We start from the raw sequence: 20,734 nt of genomic DNA on the forward strand, positions 1-20,734 counted from the left end.
GGACAAGGAGAAGAGAGGAGAGGAGAGGAGAAGAGAGGAGAGGAGGAGAAAAAAAGCATTTACAAAAAAGTCTTCAGACCAAGGTAACCGAGGAAGGAGTGTTTGGTGGAGGAAGACGAGGAGGAAGATACGGAGGAGGAGGAGGGGGAGGAGGAGGAGGAGAGGGAAGAAGAGGAGGAGGAGGAAGAGGAGGAGGAGAAGGAGGAGGAGGAAGAGGAAGGAGAGCGTGGTTTCAGAGAAATGAGCGTGGTGATGGGGAGGAGAGGAGATAAATCCCTCCATCCTGCCCGGTCAGAGAGCGAGGGATGAAGAGGAGGAAGAGAGTAGAAGGAGGAGGAGGAGGGAGCAGCAGTGTGAGCGTTCGGCGGTGTGTGCAGCCGCTGAACGTGTTTGTTTGAGCGCTGATTGTCTCCGTGCACGTACGACCGGTGTGTGTGCACGTCGCCGGGGTGTTTGACCTTGCAGTGGAGGCGCAGACTGTCCCGCCGCTTGGCGCTGTACGGGCAAAGGTCGCAGGTGAACGGGCGCTCCCCCGTGTGCACGCGCACGTGCTCCACCAGCTTGTTGGCTGTCCGCGTCAGGTGGCCGCACCGGTCGCACCGGTATTGGTTGCCTTGGCGATGACCCTGGAAGTGAACCAGCAGCTCCTGTTGCCCTGGAAACGACCTCTGGCAGATGCGGCAGCGATGCTCAGAGGTGCTATTCTCCGGCTGGGTCGCCATGGCAACTGACGGAGCGCTGCAGGAGGCGGCGGCCGTGGGAGAGGTGACGGGGCATCTGGGAGTCAGGAGGGGAGGTAAGGGTTAATGATGCACACACACATTTCATGACCAGGAGACGAGACGAGACGAGGAGGATTTTCTGATTACTGATCCGAGTCCAGAGATCCAGTCCGATCCAACACTTACATTTACCTACATGTTGATTAAATATACAGATGGGGCCTTTTACATTTGGAAGAAGTCAAAAACTTGCAAAAAAAGTTGTAATATTTTGACAATAAAGTTGTAAATATTTGAAGTATGAAGTCAAAAATTCGAAAGAAACAACTCTTAATATTTTGAGAAAAGTCGTAACAAGAGACGAAAAAATCACAAAAAGAAAAGTTGTAACATTTTGACGATAAAGTTGTAAATATTTAAAGGATAAAGTAAAAAATTCTTAAGATTTCGAGAATAAATTTATAAAATTTTGAGAATAAAGTCAAATATTCACAAGAATATTTTAATGGAAATATAAATAATAAGAGACTAAAAATTCACAACAAAAAAAGTTGTAATATATATATAATTTGTCAGTGCACCATAAACAATATTTTGACAATAAAATTGTAAATATTTGAAGGATTAAGTCAAAAGATTTGCATGAAAAATAAATCATAATATTTTCAGAGAAAAAGTCGTAATATTCCGAGAATGAAGGTTTACAATTTTGAAAATAAGTCAAATATTCACAAGAATATTTTAAGAGAAAAAGTCTTAATATTTTGAGGAAAACGTAACAAGAGACAAAAAAATTCACAAGAAAAAAGTTTAATATTTTGTCAATAAAGTTGTAAATATTAGAAGGGTAAAGTCAAATATTTGCAAGGAAAAAGTCGTAATATTTTGAGAATTAATTTATATAATTTTGAAAATAAAGCCAAATATCCACATGAATATTTTAAAAGAAAAATCATTAATATTTTTAGGAAAACGTCTTGAGACTAAAAAAATTACCAGAAAAAAGTTGGACAATTTTGACAATAAAGTTTTACATATTTGAAAGACAAAGTAAAACAATTGCAGGAAAAATCTTGTAATATTATAAGAAAAAAAGTCGCAATATTTCGAAGATAAAGTCCTACATTTTTTTAGAATAAAGTCAAATATTCACAAGAATATTTTAAGAGAAAAAGACGTAATATTTTGAGGAAGACGTCGCCATAAAAGACTAAAAGTATACAAGAAAAAAAGTTTTAAAAATTCACAGCATTGCAGCGAAATATTACACCGTAAATAATTATTACAACTTTTTATTTACATTATTTTTTGCTAAAAACAAACGTAACTAATAGTCAATACAGACTGCATGATGGTTACAGCTTTTTAAGAACCAATCTGAAGAGATCCTCATAAAAAAATATTATTATTATTATTGTTATTAATATATAATATATAAAATATTTGTTTATGATTCATTAAAGAACAAATATCGGCCAGTATATTGTTTTCACATATTTGAACTCTCAAATATAAATACCTGGATCAGTCTCACACACACATGTAACGTGAGCCCACCTCATCTCTCCACCGGCTCCTGTGTTCCCCTGTATGTGCGTGTTGGCGTGATCCCTCATCTCCGCCTCCTGATTGGTCGAGTGGTCGCACACGCAGCAGTGCAGCGAGAAGGAGCCGTGCTCCCATTGGCGGTGCTCTGCCATGTGACTCTGGAAAAGGACGCGCCCGTCCGTCTCGAAGCCACACACGTGACACCTGAAGGGCAGGGAAAGTATTATTATTACAGATAGTTGAAATCTGTTATATTTGTAATAAGTAGCATGACCTTATTAGACGCCAACTATGCTTAAAACACCCTTTACTGATTAGTATACTAAACAGTGAGATAACGTAGCCAACAGACGGTTATGAAACAGTGAAATAGTCCGGCACATAACCGAACAGTCAGAAAGAGAGTCGTACAATATCGGCTAAGCGTTTGAGAGATGGAGAGAAAGCGTTGCTAATAGTTACGCCTCCTGCTAATCCAGCATGTCAACGCGGGTCCTCACAAGTATAGTAGAACAAAGCAGTGTGTTAGTGTTACCTGTAGAAGTAAGAGCAACCTGTGGTCGGATCTCTGCTGAGGCTGGATTTGGTTTCTGCGAGAACAAAAATAAAAAAGATAAGTGTTTATTATTCATGAAATAAATCTTCCGCTGCCACATATTTATATATTTTCTTGTGCTGTGCACTCCAACATCTCCTAATGACGAGTCCCTCTGGAAGTTATTACTGATAATCTCCTCCGTGACTGTTAGTCAGTTCACTTCAGTGCCGTCTTTATTCTAAACCCAAAGGACAGCATAAATCCATAACACACATAAAGAACAGTACGCTGAGAGACAGTCATTAAAAAGTCATAATAATAACAATAAGGCCGCGTTAAAAACACCGCAGGCCAACTAAACTCCCCGAAAGTGTTTATTTAGTAATGCCAGAGCAGAGCAGCGGTAAAGTGGGAGAGTGTTGGTGTTGGTTTAAACTCGTCTGAAGGAAGAAACTGAAATCAGATTAAAAGGATGATAATAATTTTTGTGAAATTTTTTCTGCAATGCTGAGCGTCATCCGGCGGCAATGTGCAGCTGGTAGCCAATCAGATACATGCAAGCACACGTTCCTGAACATGAACAAAGAACGTCTATCGCCAAGAAGTGAGAGTCAACTGGTCGTTCCATTGCAACATCAGCTCCCAGCAGCAGAGCTACGCTTCCGCCATTGTGGACTGAAAGCGACTACCAGACGCCGGTAAAACATCCGACTACAAAGTGCTGCACAAAAATAAAACTACATTATTTCTATTCTATTGTCATAACTTGGCCTGTGTTGAACGATAAAAATATTATAAATTAGAGCCGTCAATCGATTAAAATATTTAATCGCACATTTTTTATCTGTTCAAAATGTACCTTAAAGGGAGATTTATCAAGTATTTAATCCTCTTATCAACATGGGAGTGGATAAAATATGCTGCTTTATGCAAATGTATGTAAATATTTATTATTGTAAATCAATTAACAACACAAAACAATGACAGATATTGTCCAGAAACCCTCACAGGTACTGCATTTAGCATAAAACAATATGCTCAAATCATAACATGTCAAACTGCAGCCCAACAGGCAACAACAGCTGTCAGTGTGTCAGTGTGTCAGTTTCTCCTCGCCTAAATCCTTCCCAACAAGCTAGTATGACGTGGTTGGTACCGATGGATTCATCAGGTTTTCTAGTTTTATATGATACCCGTATCTTCACTCTAGCTTTAAAACTGAGCCCGCTACAACCTAAACGTCACAAGTTGCGTTAAAGAAATTAGTGGCGTTAAAACATTTTGCGTTAACGCGTTATTACCATGACAACCCTAATATTTTTCACTGCTTAGTTTTGTTTTAGTTTACAATAATAACCCTGATGGGCACTTGGAAAAATGTTGAATATATAGATTATATTTTGTTCCGTTTTTTTAAATTCTTTATCATTTACGGTTACGAACATTCAAAGATCTCAGCCTCCTCAAGCAAAACAGGATATATCTTATAAATCTAAACACTGTGATGGTGACGAAGTACAACATCTACTGCATCTCTTTGTGTGTGTGTGTGTTCAGTGTATTACCATGTGGAGGGTCCTGGGAGCTGAAAAGAGGGGAGGAGCGGAGCGGGTCCACATTCACCTTCAACACGGGACTGTAGAGAACAAAGCAGGTCAGAGGTCAAAGCGTCTACATGACATCACTGATGGATGACAGGAAGTGTAGCGTTACCTGCTTCTGATGGGCGGCGTCGTCCTGTTGGATTTACTGACTCTCTCTGCAGGAAGACAGATTCATTAAACTATTTATTTATTATTGTGTTATCAAAGACAGAGAAAAACGTTAGATATTCATATAACTGAATAAATTGCTGGTAAATATATATTTTTAGGATTGTTTTCGCCTTTATTTTGATAGCAAAGGTTTTCACATAGATAGATAAATAAAAATAATAAGAAAAGAAAATAATAATAACCTATAAATGAACAGTAAATACATACAGCAAATTCTAAATATATACATAAATAAATAAATATTATACAGTAATTTTTTTGAACTTTATTTAATTTGTATTCAATTAAATGTGTCTGCTGTGTGTATGCAGGTGGTTTAAGTGCTGTATGAATAAAATACATACGTAACATCCATGTGTATTTTATTTTATTTTTTCATGTAGAGCACTTTGTAAAATCTGGTTTTGATAAGTATTATATAAATTAATTAAAGTACTAAAATTTTTTATTATTATTATTATAGTAAACAACTGACATTAATTAGTGGTGGCAGTGGATGCATAAATACATAAATAAAAACATACATTTAAAAATAAATATAAAAAATAAATACAAAAATAAAGGCAATAATAATTAATAATTAATACAAATAAATATATAAATAAATAAAAAGGGAAAAACAGAAGAGTAAATAAATAAGGGATTTAATACGAAGATAGATAAATATAGAATCAAATTAAAACAGAGGTATCAATTTATGTAACATTTTATCAATTAATTAATGGCTACATTTATTTTAAATATTATTTTTGCTACATTTAATGATATATATTTATTAAGTAGTGTTTTTACCTGAGAGCTGGTGCAGCAGCGTGGACGCCAGGTTCACTGACATGTCCTGCCACAGCACGGCTCGGAGGCACTGGTCGGCCATCTTGGCTCCGGAGGTGAACGGGTCTTCCATCTTGGCTCCAAAGAAGAGCTGCTCCTCCGCCTTCGGTCCTGAGAGAACGTGGTCCACCATCTTGGCTCCGGGAAGAAGCCGGTTCTCCATTTTGGTTCCAAAGAGAAGCTGGTTCTCCATCTTGGCTCCTGAAGGGAACTGCTCCTCCATCTTGACTCCGGAGAGGAACTTGTTGCTCATCTTGGCGGCCGAGAAAGGTCGCTCTGCAATTTTAGCTTTAAAGAGAAGCTGGTCCTCCATCTTGGCTCCAGATAGAAGCTGGTCCGCCATCTTGGTTCCAGATAGAAGCTGGTCCGCCATCTTGGTTCCAGATAGAAGCTGATCCGCCATCTTGGTTCCAGAGAGGAGCTGGTCCACCATCTTGGTTCCAGAGAGAAGCTGGTCCGCCATCTTGGTTCCAGAGACGCCATGATCCTCCATTTTCACTCTGAACTGGAACGTGTTGGTTCCGGAGACGACGCCGTCTGCCATCTTGGAACCCAGCTGGCGGCCTCCAGAATAAAAGTTGTCTTCTATTTTAAGGCCGTGGAGACAGTGGTCGGCCATTTTGGCTGCAGGGTGCAGCTGCTCAGCCGCCTCGCTGCCACTCTGGGCTTCTGTTTTAATGCTGAAGAGACGGTGGCTCGCCATCTTCTGGGAAGGTGGGGTTATCTCTTTTGGGATTGGTCGATCGCGGACGAGGTCGGAGGCGTTCAATGCGTCGACTTCCATCGGCTCTTCTTCTTCTTTGACTCTCACCACGTGGCTGCTCACTTCCTGGCGCTCTGTGATTAGTGGGAAATCTGTCAGTGTGTTTATTCAGCTGCCATCAGACGTGTTCTATACATAAACACTAATTCAGATAATAAATGGGTGGAAGTATCGCTTTAACGATCGGTTGATTGAATTAGAATTTGAATCGACAACAATTTTGAATATTGAATTGAATATAATTGGTTGTATTTCATATGATACCAAAAATATTCAATTTAAAATGCATTGTGAATGGAGTGTTCTTTGGGTTTTGGCCTTTTGGGTGAACAAATCATGATATTTGATATTTTTTTGGGGTCATTTTATAGACTTAACGTTTAATCAATTACAACAGATTAATCAATAATGAAAATAAATGTTAGTTGCAGCCCTAGATGGAAAGTCACAACATTTTGGTGGCCAATTTCTGAATTATGAGTCTATGTTGCCACCGACAACATGAACACACACCTGCCAGTTTCCTCAGCAGGTCTGAAGCCAGCGTGTCCGTGGCAGCGTTGCCATCAGGTGTGTGTGAGAGTGACGGCGGCTCAGGACTCGCCCCGGGGCCGTCCGGTGACAGGGCGAGGCCGGGCTCGTCCTGCTGCCCTCCGCGCACCTCCGGCAGGGACTCACGCCTCTGAGGCTCCGCCTCCGCCTGCCTCCCAGGATGCATCTGGGCCTTCTGGGTCGCCTCTGAAGAGAGATGGAGATAGAGGAAGGGAGTAAATGGATTACAGCAGAGTTCACATTACAGCCTGATGACTGCACTCAACTCACCACGAGAGGTTTGCACACCACATAGCAGCAGTAGTGTGCAGCTCATCCTTCAGTTCAAGTGGACGTTTGTGCCAAATTTGAAGTTCCCTCAAGGCGTACCTGAGATATTGCGTTCAAAAGAATGGTACGGATGGACGGACAACCCGAAAACATAATGCCAACGGCCACGGCTGTCGCCGGCGTGGAGTTCATTTTGAATTCATTTTTATTCATCAAAAACCAAGAAGGCGACAGCATAAAACCAAGATGGCAACGGGGGCCAAAAACCAAGAAGGCGAAGGCCAAAAACCAAGAAGGCAACGGGGGCCAAAAACCAAGAAGGCAAAGGCCAAAAACCAAGAAGGCAACGGGGGCCAAAAACCAAGAAGGCGACGGCATAAAACCAAGAAGGCAACGGGGGCCAAAAACCAAGAAGGCAAAGGCCAAAAACCAAGAAGGCAAAGGCCAAAAACCAAGAAGGCAACGGGGGCCAAAAACCAAGAAGGCGACGGCATAAAACCAAGAAGGCAACGGGGGCCAAAAACCAAGAAGGCAAAGGCCAAAAACCAAGAAGGCAAAGGCCAAAAACCAAGAAGGCAAAGGCCAAAAACCAAGAAGGCAACGGCCAAAACCAAGAAGGCAACGGGGGCCAAAAACCAAGATGGCGACGGCATAAAACCAAGACGGCGACGGCATAAAACCAAGAAGGCAACGGGGGCCAAAAACCAAGAAGGCAAAGGCCAAAACCAAGAAGGCAACGGGGGCCAAAAACCAAGAAGGCAAAGGCCAAAACCAAGAAGGCAACGGCCAAAAACCAAGATGGCAACGGCCAAAACTAAGATGGCAATGGGGGCCAAATGGCGACAGCCAAAAACCAACATAGCGACGGGGGGCCAAAAACCAAGATTTTGTGGCGGACAAAAAGCAACATGGCGACGTCAAAAAAACAAGATGGCGCCGGGGACCAAAAACTAAGATGCAACGGCCAGAAACCAAGATAGTGACGTTCAAAAAGCAAGATAGTGACGGTCAAAAAGCAAGATAGTGACGGTCAAAAAGCAAGATAGTGACGGTCAAAAAGCAAGATGGAAACATACTTAGAATGTCAGAAAATCATCAAATCTGAGAAGATGACCCTACTCTATAGCATGAGTCCATGAACGTGTGTGTGTGTGTGTGTGTGTGTGTGTGTGTGTGTGTGTGTGTGTGTGTGTGTGTGTGTGTATATGTGTGTGTGTGTGTATGTGTGTGTGTGTGTGTATATGTGTGTGTGTGTGTGTGTGAGTTACCTGACAGCCTGATGAGGAGGTCGGACGCCATCTTGGTGCTGACATCAGGGCTGAAGAGAGAGGTGGCTGCTGGGAAGGGACTCGAACCCGTGGCGTCCGGTGTGCGTTCGGCAGCACGTGTGTCGGGGATGCTCAGCGAGCGAGCGTCATCGCTGGCTGTGTGTGTGTTTGCCGGGTGTGTGTGTCGTTTGGCTGCATCAGAGGGAGGCTGCAACACACTCGACCCACGCTTCATTTTCCGGTGTGTGTTTGTAAAAAGAGAGGGAGTCAAAACTCAGAAGAGAGGAGGGCAAGAGAGAAGGAAGAGGAGGAAGAGGAGGAGGAAGGCAGCGGTGCTAAAATAAGACGACTGTGTCTTTTAACATATGGAAGTGAGGAGAACATGGTAGAGAAAAGAAAGAAAGATCGAGGTAGAGGAAGTGGAGAGAGAGAAAACGAGGGAGGATTTGCTGTTGCTGGCTCTCATTGACCTGAAAGAGATGGATGGAGAGAAAGGAGGTGAAAGAGGGGAGAGGGAGGATGGATCGAGAGAGGAGGAGGAGGAGGAGGAGAGACAGCGAGGATGAAGGGCGAGAGAGGACAGAAGAGGATGGAGAGATAAAGGGAGGAGGGCATGGAGAGGAGAAGAAAAGGAATATGAACAAAGTGACTCTGTGAATGAATAAATTATTGAAAGGATAAGGCCCAATAATAAGGGGATAAATCATTCCCGTTATCGCCATGGTAACGGACCCCGCTGTGTCGTCTCCTGCCCTGACCTTCCCGCCGACAAACAATCATCATTTATGATCAATAATCATCAATAACCACTTCCACCTGCCACCAGCTGATCACTTCTCGCCCTTGCTTTAACAATATTTACCGGCCATCCTCTGTACTACAATGAATATTATTTAAATGTATTGCATAAATAATAACACAACCACCTACAAATGATTTAATATTACATTAAATTATGTTATTTAATATTAAATAATTGTATTTATTGTTATATAAAATAAAATTGTTTAATATAATATTTTATTTATACACATAATAAATGTGCATGAATTAAAAAAAAAATTTAAAAATATTTTGACAAATCCCATTTTAAACGAATAGCAGGTTGAGATTAGAGAATATAAAACTGAAATTAAATTGTAAAAAAAATCAACTTAAAAAAAAAAAAGCAAATAATTTAAATTAAATTGTACAAAATATTTATTATGAATCACTAACACAAAATATGTTAAGCCTTGTACGGTTGCATTAGGACCATAAAATATAAAAGAATAAAAAGAATAAAAAGGCTAATTAAAATGAAATTAAAGTGGACAACAAAATGTAAAAATAATATAATTTCAATAAAAAAATAAAATGAAATCTGCTTCATAAAAAACAAACTGAAGACAATATATTATTATTTTTTTATTAATTAGTCCTCTAATTGTTTATCAAACAAAATCTAAATATTTTAAAATCAACTAAAATAAAACTAAAAAAAATTAAATTAAATAATTTAAATTAAATTTGAATTCTAGAAAATCCACAAATATTTTTTTAGCCTCTTTTTTTAGCCTCTTACATTAAGACAATAAAATATTAAATAATAAAAAAATATAATAAAAATAAAAATAAAGTGGTCAACAAAATATATATAATACATATTTAATATAAAATAAAATAAATAATATGAATAGTATAAATAATAACAAATAAAAAATCCCTACTCCTCAAGTTATTCATAAAAAAAATCCAAATATTTTTAAAATTAACTAAAAAATTAAATTAAATAACTTTAATTAAATTTAAATTGTAAAAAAATCCACAAATTATAATTTTTTGCCTCGTATTGTTACATTAAGGCAATACGTCTAAAATCTAAATATTTATAAAAGAAACTTTTTAAATAAATAAAAGTCAAAAATCAAATAATATAAATAATAGTAATAATATAAATAACATAAATGTCTTCAAATTATTCATCAAAAAATCTAAATATTTTGAAAATCAACTAAAAAAAATCAAAATCAAAAATAAAATGAAATAATTTAAATTGTAAAAAAAACTAATTGTAGAAAATCCACAATTTTTTTTGTTCCTCGTATTGTAACATTAGTACAATAAAATATTAAATAATAGAAAATATATAATTAAAATTATAATAAACTGGTCAACAAAAAGATATATAATTTCAATATAAAAATAAAATAATCTCTGCTTCACAAAAATTTAAATATAAAAATGACAATATATTAAAAAAAAAATTAATTATGCCTCCAAATGTTTCAAAGAAAATCTATGAATTTAGAAATCAACTTATATATTTTCAAATCAACTTCAAAAAAAATAAAATAAAGTGGTCAACAAAATATATATAATTTAATATAAAATAAAATAATAGTATAAATAATAAGACAAATAAAAAAAAAAATTTGTCGTCAAATTATTCACGTTTTTAGATAAATAAATACAAGTCAAAAATGATAGTAAATATTTTTATGTAAATGAGTAACAGCCTGTTCATCTCCTCTGTTCACCTCGTCGACCCCGGTTGGTTCAGCCTCCTCCTCCTCTGTCTCTAGGCGACACCGTACCGGGTCTACCACCACACCACCACCGCATCCACCCGACCGGTTACCGGTTACATCCACCCCCCCTCCCTCCTCTCTCCTCCTCCGGTCGGTCGGTGTCACCCCCCCACCCTCCCCCGCCGTTATCTCTCCCTCCCTCTGCATCATGGCTGTCACCGACACACCGAGTCACAAAGTCACATCACTTACCGCTTAAACCGCCAATCTAGCCCCGGATTCCCTCCGGTTACCTCCGGTTTACCGGGGATCGAGGGCAGGTGTCAAGAGCCCCGCCGTTCCCCCCTCCCGCCCTGTCCCCCCTCCGCTCTACAACATGGCTGAACGGTAACTCGACCTCACAGGACCTCTGAAGTCTTTCTACCGGGTCAGATAGCAGCAGAGACAACCGACCGGCCACCGGGACCGACTACCACAGCTCACAGCTCAGCTCTGTCTCCGTGACTTACCGGTACCGGGAGGGCAGGTGGAGGAGGTGGTGCAGTCCAGGGCACAGCCTATATATAGACCGAACAGCTCTTCCATGGTGATGATTTACCGCCTTTTCTTCTTCTTCTTCTTCTTCTTTGTCACATTAGAAGCTCAGTTTCTTTTCCGGTTTGAAGACAACCGGAGAGCAGACAGACCGGAGGATGAACCGGTCGGTCACCGAGCAGAGAGAGAGCAGAGAGAGAGAGCAGAGAGAGCAGCAGGGCAGATGGAGAAACCGCCTCCTCTCTCTCTCTCTGTGTGTGTGTGTGTGTGTGTGTGTCGGATCATAGCACAAGGGCAGGACACGCGTGAACCCGTGTGCCTGCGCTCGTGCTCGCGCCCAATCCCGCACACACACACACACACACACACACACACACACACACACAGACTTTACATGTAATACACATACATCAAATACTAAAAGTGTGTACATGTTATTATGAACGATCAATAGAAACCAGTATCTGATCAATCAATAAAACACAGTATATGATCAATCAATAGAAACCTGTATACGATCAATAGAAACCAGTATACGATCAAGAGAAACATGTATACGATCAATCAATAGAAACCAGTATACGATCAATAAAAACCAGTACGCAATCAATAAAAAACAGTATACGATCAATCAATAGAAACCAGTAGACAGTCAGTAGAAACCAGTAGACAGCCAATAGACACCAGTAGACAGTCAGTAGAAACCAGTAGACAGTCAATAGACACCAGTAGACAGTCAGTAGAAACCAGTAGACAGTAGATACTCAGTAGAAAACAATAGATGGTCAGTAGAAACCAGCAGACAGTCAGTAGAAACCAGTGGACAGTCAATAGACACCAGTAGACAGTCAATAGACACCAGTAGACACTAGATACTCAGTAGAAACCAATAGATGGTCAGTAGAAACCAGCAGACGGTCAGTAGAAACCAGTGGACACTAGACATTCAGTAGAAACCAGTGGACAGTCAATAGACACCAGTAGACAGTCAATAGACACCAGTAGACACTAGATACTCAGTAGAAAACAATAGATGGTCAGTAGAAACCAGCAGACAGTCAGTAGAAACCAGTGGACAGTCAATAGACACCAGTAGACAGCCAATAGACACCAGTAGACAGTCAGTAGAAACCAGTAGACAGTAGATACTCAGTAGAAACCAATAGATGGTCAGTAGAAACCAGCAGACAGTCAGTAGAAACCAGTGGACAGTCAATAGACACCAGTAGACAGTCAATAGACACCAGTAGACACTAGATACTCAGTAGAAACCAATAGATGGTCAGTAGAAACCAGCAGACGGTCAGTAGAAACCAGTGGACACTAGACATTCAGTAGAAACCAGTGGACAGTCAATAGACACCAGTAGACAGTCAATAGACACCAGTAGACACTAGATACTCAGTAGAAACCAATAGATGGTCAGTAGAAACCAGCAGACGGTCAGTAGAAACCAGTGGACACTAGACATTCAGTAGAAACCAGTGGACAGTCAATAGACAGCCAGTAGACAATAGACACTCAATAGAAACCAGTAGACAACCAATAGACACCAGTAGACAGTCAATAGACACCAGTAGACACTAGATACTCAGTAGAAACCAATAGATGGTCAGGAGAAACCAGCAGACAGTCAGTAAAAACCAGTGGACATTAGACATTCAGTAGAAACCAGTAGACTCTAGACACTCAGTAGAAACCAGTGGACAGTCAATAGACAGCCAGTAGACACTAGACACTCAATAGAAACCAGAAGACAGCCAATAGACACCAATAGATGGTCAGTAGAAACCAGTGGACAGTTAAGAGACAGCCAGTAGACACTAGACAGTCAGTAGAAACCAGTAGACACTAGACACTCAGTAGAAACCAGTAGACACTAGACACACAGTAGAAACCAGTGGACAGTCATTAGACAGCCAGTAGACACTAGACACTCAATAGAAACCAGAAGACAGAAGGTAGAAACCAGTAGACACTAGACACTCAGTAGAAACCAGTAGACACTGGACACTCAGTAGAAACCAGTAGACACTGGACACTTAGTAGAAACCAGAAGATAGAAGGTAGAAACCAGTAGACACTGGACACTCAGTAGAAACCAGTAGACACTGGATACTCAGTAGAAACCAGTAGACACTGGACCCTCAGTAGAAACCAGTAGACACTGGACACTCAGTAGAAACCAGTAGACACTGGATACTCAGTAGAAACCAGTAGACACTGGACACTCAGTAGAAACCAGTAGACATTCAGTAGATACCAGTAAACAGAAAGTAGAAATCAGTACACAGCCAGAAGAAACCAGTTGAAAGAAAGTAGAAACCAGTAGAAACCAGTATACGATCAGTAGAAACCAGTAGACAGCCAGTACAATATATGTCATATTATTAGTAGTTTCAGAAGTAGTAGTAGTAATAAGGCAGTAGTACATGTATGAGTACAGTTGTAGTAATAGTAGTAGCAGTAGGATTATTATAGTATTATCAGGATTATTATTATTACTTCTAATATACTAGTATGAGTAGTAATGCATGTATAAACAGTAATACTAGTAGTACTGGCATGAGTACAGGTGTAGTAGTTGCAGTAGTAGGAGAAGGTAGTAAAAGTATTGGTAGTAGTAGCAGTGATAGTGCAGTTCTGTACTATTATTATAATATTATCGTGGTTATTACTTTTATTATTATTTATAATATATTATTATGAGTAGTAGTATATGTATAAACGGTAACAGTATTTGTTGAGGCAGCAGTACACCAGTTCATGTATGAGTACAGTTGTTGTTGTTGTTGTTGTTGTTGTTGTTGTTGTTGTAGTATGAGAAGGTAGTAAAAGTATTGGTGTATAAACAGTAATAGTATTTATAGAGGCAGTAGTACCTGTAGGAGCACAGTTGTAGTAGCTTCAATAGTACTACTATAGTATTATCAGGATTATTATAGTACTATAGTAATAGTATAGTGATAGTATTTGTAGAGGCAGTAATACATGTATGAGTACAGTTGTAGTAGCTACAGTAGTACTATTATAGTATTATCAGGATTATTATAGTACTTTAGTAATAGTATAGTAATAGTATTTGTAGAGGCAGTAGTACATGTATGAGCTAAACTGTAGTAGCTACAGTAGTACTATTATAGTATTATGAGGATTATTATAGTAATATAGTAATAGTATAGCAATAGTAAAAGTATTTGTAGAGGCAGTTATACATGTATGATTACAGCTGTAGTAGCTGCAGTAGTACTACTATAGTATTATCATGAGTATTATAGTACTATAGTAATAGTATAGTAATAGTATTTGTAGAGGCAGTAGTACATGTATGAGTAGTTATTGTAGTAGAAGTACTTATAGTTATAATAGAGGCAGTAGAAGCATTGGTGGTAGTAGTAGAAGTTTAAGAAGTAGTGGTAATAGTAGAGTGAGAGTAGTATCAGTAGTACTAGGTGAAATACTGCAGTAGTATTGTTTGTATTTATTAGCTGGGTGTAGTGTCATGTTGTGGCCTGTAGGGGGAGACAGACAGCTGTCTGTGTGATCACATGGAGGAGAAATTAATTAACTTTATTAACATTTTATTATAAACTCAGCAGGACGTTGTCAACAGAAACATGACTTTATACTGAATTCACATCGCAGACGCAGATTATCCCAGCAGACTGATGATAAACATGCTGCATTCAAGACATCTAGTTAAAGGAAAACATTTTCAGAAATGAAAATAGATGCAAACATTATACAGTAAACATTGTGAGGACATCTTCAGTGGTTTTTACCTCATCACTCTAAACAAGCTGCTTAAATTCACCGTTGTTTGCATGAGGTTTGGTTACTACACAACATGTAGAGAGATTTCCTTCATCCTGCTGGAGAGCTCCGTCTCAGACTACGGCTTTTCTCTGGAAAAATACAGAAAATACAGATGAAGAGTTATCTGATAAATAAATAAATAAATAAATAAGAATGAATGAATGAATGAATGAAAGAATAAATAAATAAATACATAAAAAACACTAAATAAATAAATACATAAATAAATACAAAAATAACTAAATAAAAACATAAATAAATAACTAAATAAATACATAAATAAATAAATAAATACATACATCAATAAATAAATAAATAAATATATAAATACATAAATAAAAATAAAATAAAATAATAATAAACAAATACATAAATAAATACACAAATAGATAAATAAATAAAATAAAATATAATTAAATGGCTTGTTAAGATGAATGTCTTGGTTGTGTGTTCATATATGTATTACTACTAATAATAATAACTAAAAATATTAATAATATTAATTAGTAATAACAATATGACAATATTAATAATCTACAATCACTGATACTACTACTATTTATAAATATATATATATTTATAAATATATAATATATATATATTATATATATAATATATAATATGTATATATATATATATATATATATAAATAAATCTAATTAAATGACTTGTTAGGATGAATATTTTTTGCAGTGTGGTGACTCACCTTCATCAGTAGCTCCACCTGGCTCTCCTCCTCCTCCTCTTCATCACATGCTCTGCAGCAGAGACACACACACACACATTGACCAGCAGACCAACAGGACACATCCACACATGGACGGATTACAGTTTCTCTCATTCACTTTGGCTCAGTTGCATGTTTAGAGTAGTTTAGAGAAACACTGTACTCACAGAGCCTTGTAGAAACTCTTCTGGTTCTTCATGTGCTCTCTGAAGATGTTTATGGCTTTATACATGTCCATGTGATGCTTGCGTTCCTCTATCACCTTCCTGTACCTGTCACACAGTTTAGAGGACGAGATTCACACACCACCTTTAAGTAAAGTTCTGAATGCAAGGCTTTTCACTGTGGTGTTGGTACTTCGGAGTTCTTCTTCCACCACTGTAGCACCAATGTTATGATGGTTACCTGCGTGTCCATGTGACCTCCCTCAGAGTGTCTCTATTCCACTCCCGGTAGAGGCCGACGGATTTAACATTGGACCCTGCAGGCACCAGCTGGAGGCCAGAGGAGAGCAGCTCCGCGGCCAGGAAGTCACGGAGGCTGGCCCGGGCCGACAGAGCCACCAGCCAGTAGACCGGCTCCTCCAGGACCACCGAGTGGAACGACTGGAGGGAGAAGACGAGCCACGGTGGGGGAGGCGAAGCGAGGAGGCTCTGGAGGAGGAGGAGGCATGACATTCATTGAATTTATTATCTTACATTTGTTATCTTACGTTTGTAAACCCAGCCGGTGTGTGCGTCTCACCTGGTTTCTGCTGCTGTAGTGTTTCAGTGTGTCCATCAGCAGTGATCTCACGTCATCCGCTTCCTGTAAACGACCAATCAGGGCCTGCAGGATGAGACAAGATGCTGACATCACCACCACAACACCGGTTCTGAGAAGTGAAGCCAAAGCTGAAGTGTCTTAAACCTGCATTCTCTCTAACAGCCAGCAGGGGGCGACTCCTCTGGTTGCTATAAGAAGTCTGATTGTATAGAAGTCTATGAGAAAATGAGTCTACTTCTCTCTTGATTTATTACCTCAGTAAACATTGTAAACATGAGTTTATGGTCTCAATCTCTAGTTTCAAGTCTTCTTCAATACAGCATGATGTTCATTTAGTAAATTATGGTCCCATTTAGAATCAGATGGACCATAAAGCAGGGGATGCTTTAGGGCGGGGCTACCTTGTGATTGACAGGTCGCTACCACGGCGTTGTCCGGTCTGGGAGTTGTCCGTGTTTTAGTCTTCAACGTTAACCCTTTCACAGTGTGTTTTCACTTCATCAAAGTTAATTATAACCTTTTTTAGTCGCCTGAAAAATGTCTTATTCAGCGTTCGGTTGTACTTAGCTCCGGCCTCTGGTGTCACTTCTGGTTGCAAAAAAACAACATGGTGACGGCCAAAAACCAAGATGGCGACGGCCAAAAACCAAGATGGAGACGGCCAAAAGCCAAGATGACGACGGCCAAAAACCAAGATGACGACGGCCAAAAACCAAGATGGAGACAGCCAAAACCAAGATGGCGACGGTCAAAAACCAACATGGTGACGGCCAAAAGCCAAGATGACGACGGCCAACAACCAAGATGGCGACGGCCAAAAACCAAGATGGCGACAGCAAAAACCAAGATGGCGACGGTCAAAAACCAACATGGTGACGGCCAAAAGCCAAGATGACGACGGCCAAAAACCAAGATGACGACGGCCAAAAACCAACATGGTGACAGCCAAAAGCCAAGATAACAACGGCCAAAAACCAACATGGCAACAGCAAAAACCACGATGGCGACGGCCAAAAACCAAGATGGTGACGCCCAAAAGCCAAGATGATGACGGCCAAAAGCCAAGATGGCGATGGCCAACACCCACATGGCAACGGCCAAAAACCAAGATGGTGATGGCCAAAAACCAAGATGGCGATGGCCAAAAACCAACATGGCGACGGCCAAAAACCAAGATGGTGACGGCCAACATGGCGATGTCCAAAAACCAACATGGCGACGGCCAAAAACCAAGATGACGACGGCCAAAAACCAACATGGCGACGGCTAAAAACCAACATGGCGATGGCCAAAAACCAACATGGCGATGGCCAAAAACCAACATGGCGACAGCCAAAAACCAAGATGGCGACGACCAAAAACCAAGTTGGTGACGGCCAAAAAACAAGTTGCTGACGGCCAAAAAACAACATCGTGACAGCCAAAAACCAACATGGCGAAGACCAAAAACCAACATGGCGAAGGCACAAAAACCAACATGGCGACGGCCAAAAACCAAGATGGAGACGGCCAAAACCAAGATGGCGACGGCCAAAAACCAAGATGGCGACAGCAAAAACCAAGATGACGACGGCCAAAAACCAAGATGGAGACGGCCAAAACCAAGATGGCGACGGTCAAAAACCAACATGGTGACGGCCAAAAGCCAAGATGACGACGGCCAACAACCAAGATGGCGACGGTCAAAAACCAAGATGGCGACAACAAAAACCAAGATGGCGACGGTCAAAAAACAACATGGTGATGGCCAAAAGCTAAAATGACGACGGCCAAAAACCAAGATGACGACGGCCAAAAACCAACATGGTGACGGCCAAAAACCAAGATGGCGACAGCAAAAACCACGATGGCGATGGCCAAAAACCAACTTGGCGACGGCCAAAAACCAAGATGGTGATGGCCAACATGGCGATGGCCAAAAACCAACATGGCGACGGCTAAAAACCAACATGGCGACGGCCAAAAACCAAGATGACGACGGCCAAAAACCAACATGGCGACGGCTAAAAACCAACATGGCGATGGCCAAAAACAAACATGGCAATGGCCAAAAACCAACATGGCGACGGCCAAAAACCAAGATGGCGACGACCAAAAACCAAGTTGGTGACAGCCAAAAACCAACATGGCGAAGACCAAAAACCAAGTTGGTGACGGCCAAAAAACAAGTTGCTGACGGCCAAAAACCAACATCGTGACAGCCAAAAACCAACATGGCGAAGACCAAAAACCAAGATGGCGACGGCAAAAAACCAAGATGGTGACGGCTGAAAACCAAGGTAGCGACGGCCAAAATGCTGAACTCAAGACTTCAAAATGACAGTCCACAAACCGATGGGTGACGTCACGGTGACTACGTCCACTTCTCATTGGGGCTTTCAGGATATCAGATTTTCACTACACGATAATAACGCACATTTAAGTAGCTGTTACCAGTCCAATCAGGTGGAAAAAAACAAGTACTGCAAAAGAGTCATGAAATACAAAATAGAAAAAAAATGAAAGTGTTTAAAAAAAGTGCATTTAGAAATTTAAAAAATGTGCTTCCTTCCTGTAAGAAATATAAAACACGACAATATGACGACATGAAAATATAACCTCACAAAAAGAGAAAAAAACCAACAACAAAAGTGTTGACCTCTGACCTCCAGCGTGCTGCTGACTCGGTGCAGATAGAGCGCCTCCTGCCGGATGAAGTTGGCGTAGCAGCGCTGCGTCAGCTGACCGGACCGGAGCTCCTCGAGGAAGGGGGACGATCGGAGAATCACCTCCGCCAACAAGTCGCTGTGACCCCACACAACGTCAAACAGACTCACGTTAGAGACGATGCCTGAGAGGAAAGAAACCGACACGAAGTGACTAAATATTCAGATAACGCAATTTGTTTCATATGATACCAGACAGATCCCGCAGGTCTCAGAGGGTTAAACTGTACGGCTATAGCAACCAGTAAACTCTCACCTGGCTCGACTGGTTTCCTGTTGCGGGGGGAGTCGGTGGGACTGGAGCTGGAAATGACAAACGAGCTTAACTTATTGTTTGAGTTAAAAGATAATAACAGTGTTATTCAATAACCTATGAATGAATGGTCGAAACATTCAGACACACATTGTTAATCATTCCACACCTTTACGACTTTATGTTTTATTTACATTATAAAGCGTTCACTGGTTCAATGGTTCAATGGTTCAGCCTTCACTGACAGAAAAAGATAAATCTCTCTCGTTTCTGGGATCAAATCTATCATCAACTACGACGTCGTATCAGTTCCATTCAATAATGATTATGGAGCCATGGGAGGGAGGGGTAATATTCAGAGAAAAAACTTCCATGATAAAAGTGGTAAATTTTACAAGAAAACATCTTTAATATTATCTGAGATTATGAAGTCATAAATTTGCAACAAAAAACTCTGATATTCTCTGAGATTAAAGTGGTAAATATAAAAGAAAAAAAAATAACTTGGATATTATCTGAGATTTTAAGCAATAAATTTGCAAGAAAAAAAATCAGAAATTCTCTGAGATTAAAGTGGTAAATTTACGGAAAAAAAAAATCAAAAATGTACGGAAACAAATCTTTAATATTTTCTGAGATTATGAAGTCATAGATTTGCAAGAAAAAAAACTGAAATTATCTGAGATTAAATTGTTAAATATTCAAGAAAAAACTCACACTTAATGAGAAAAAAACTTGAGTATTCTTTGAGATTAAAGTGGTAAATATTCAAGAAAAAACTTTAAAATTTATGAGAAAAAAATTTATATGAAGTCATAAAATTTGCAAGAAAAAACTCAGAAATTCGTTGAGATTAAAGTGGTAAATTAACAAGAAGAAAACTTGGATATTCTGAGATTAAAGTGGTAAATATAAAAGAAAAAAACTAACTTGGATATTATCCGAGATTTTGAAGTAATAAATTTGCAAGAAAAAAACTCAGAAATTCTCTGAGATTAAAGTGGTAAATTAACAAAAAAACAAATTTGGACATTCTGAGATTAAAGTGGTAAATTTACGAGAAAAAATAAAATGTGAATATTGACTGAGATTAAAGTCACGAATCTGTGTCCGCGGTGTGATGAGGTTCATATGACTTTGCAAAGTGAAGAAGTGAA

At 39.6% G+C, this 20,734-nt stretch overlaps 2 protein-coding genes and 1 long non-coding RNA gene across 11 annotated transcripts in view; 1 reads left to right on the plus strand and 2 right to left on the minus strand.

Moving 5' to 3' along the window:
• On the minus strand, positions 1–11,588 carry LOC141761093 (uncharacterized). Of its 7 annotated transcripts, none has more exons than XM_074624329.1 (9): positions 11,287–11,588; positions 8,268–8,496; positions 6,691–6,915; positions 5,376–6,251; positions 4,522–4,567; positions 4,374–4,444; positions 2,806–2,860; positions 2,280–2,474; positions 1–777 (listed from the first exon to the last, which is right to left on the minus strand). In XM_074624329.1, the coding sequence occupies exons 2-9, from the start codon at positions 8,296–8,298 to the stop codon at positions 60–62; spliced, it is 2,217 nt and encodes a 738-aa protein (XP_074480430.1). In that variant the 5' UTR covers positions 8,299–8,496; positions 11,287–11,588; the 3' UTR covers positions 1–59. The 7 variants fall into 7 exon arrangements, with proteins under 7 accessions (XP_074480430.1, XP_074480427.1, XP_074480431.1 ...); XM_074624326.1 differs by having other exon boundaries at positions 8,268–8,737; XM_074624330.1 differs by lacking the exon at positions 11,287–11,588 and adding an exon at positions 11,030–11,123.
• Positions 11,223–16,753, plus strand: LOC141761117 (uncharacterized). The gene is made up of 3 exons (XR_012592528.1): positions 11,223–11,363; positions 16,311–16,522; positions 16,618–16,753. It is a non-coding gene; the product is annotated as an uncharacterized LOC141761117 (long non-coding RNA).
• Positions 14,879–20,734, minus strand: part of LOC141761103 (uncharacterized) — a 14,415-nt gene continuing 8,559 nt past the window's right edge. For all 3 annotated transcript variants that reach the window (XM_074624348.1, XM_074624346.1, XM_074624347.1), the window contains 7 exons: positions 19,581–19,627; positions 19,265–19,449; positions 16,599–16,682; positions 16,260–16,507; positions 16,022–16,126; positions 15,834–15,885; positions 14,879–15,216 (listed from right to left, as the gene is read on the minus strand). In XM_074624348.1, the coding sequence (XP_074480449.1) occupies positions 15,199–15,216; positions 15,834–15,885; positions 16,022–16,126; positions 16,260–16,507; positions 16,599–16,682; positions 19,265–19,449; positions 19,581–19,627 (739 nt within the window). In that variant the 3' untranslated portion in view covers positions 14,879–15,198. The remainder of the gene's footprint in view (positions 15,217–15,833; positions 15,886–16,021; positions 16,127–16,259; positions 16,508–16,598; positions 16,683–19,264; positions 19,450–19,580; positions 19,628–20,734) is intronic.

Source organism: Sebastes fasciatus, chromosome 22, assembly GCF_043250625.1.
Source record: "Sebastes fasciatus isolate fSebFas1 chromosome 22, fSebFas1.pri, whole genome shotgun sequence".
NCBI classification, from domain to species: domain Eukaryota; kingdom Metazoa; phylum Chordata; class Actinopteri; order Perciformes; family Sebastidae; genus Sebastes; species Sebastes fasciatus.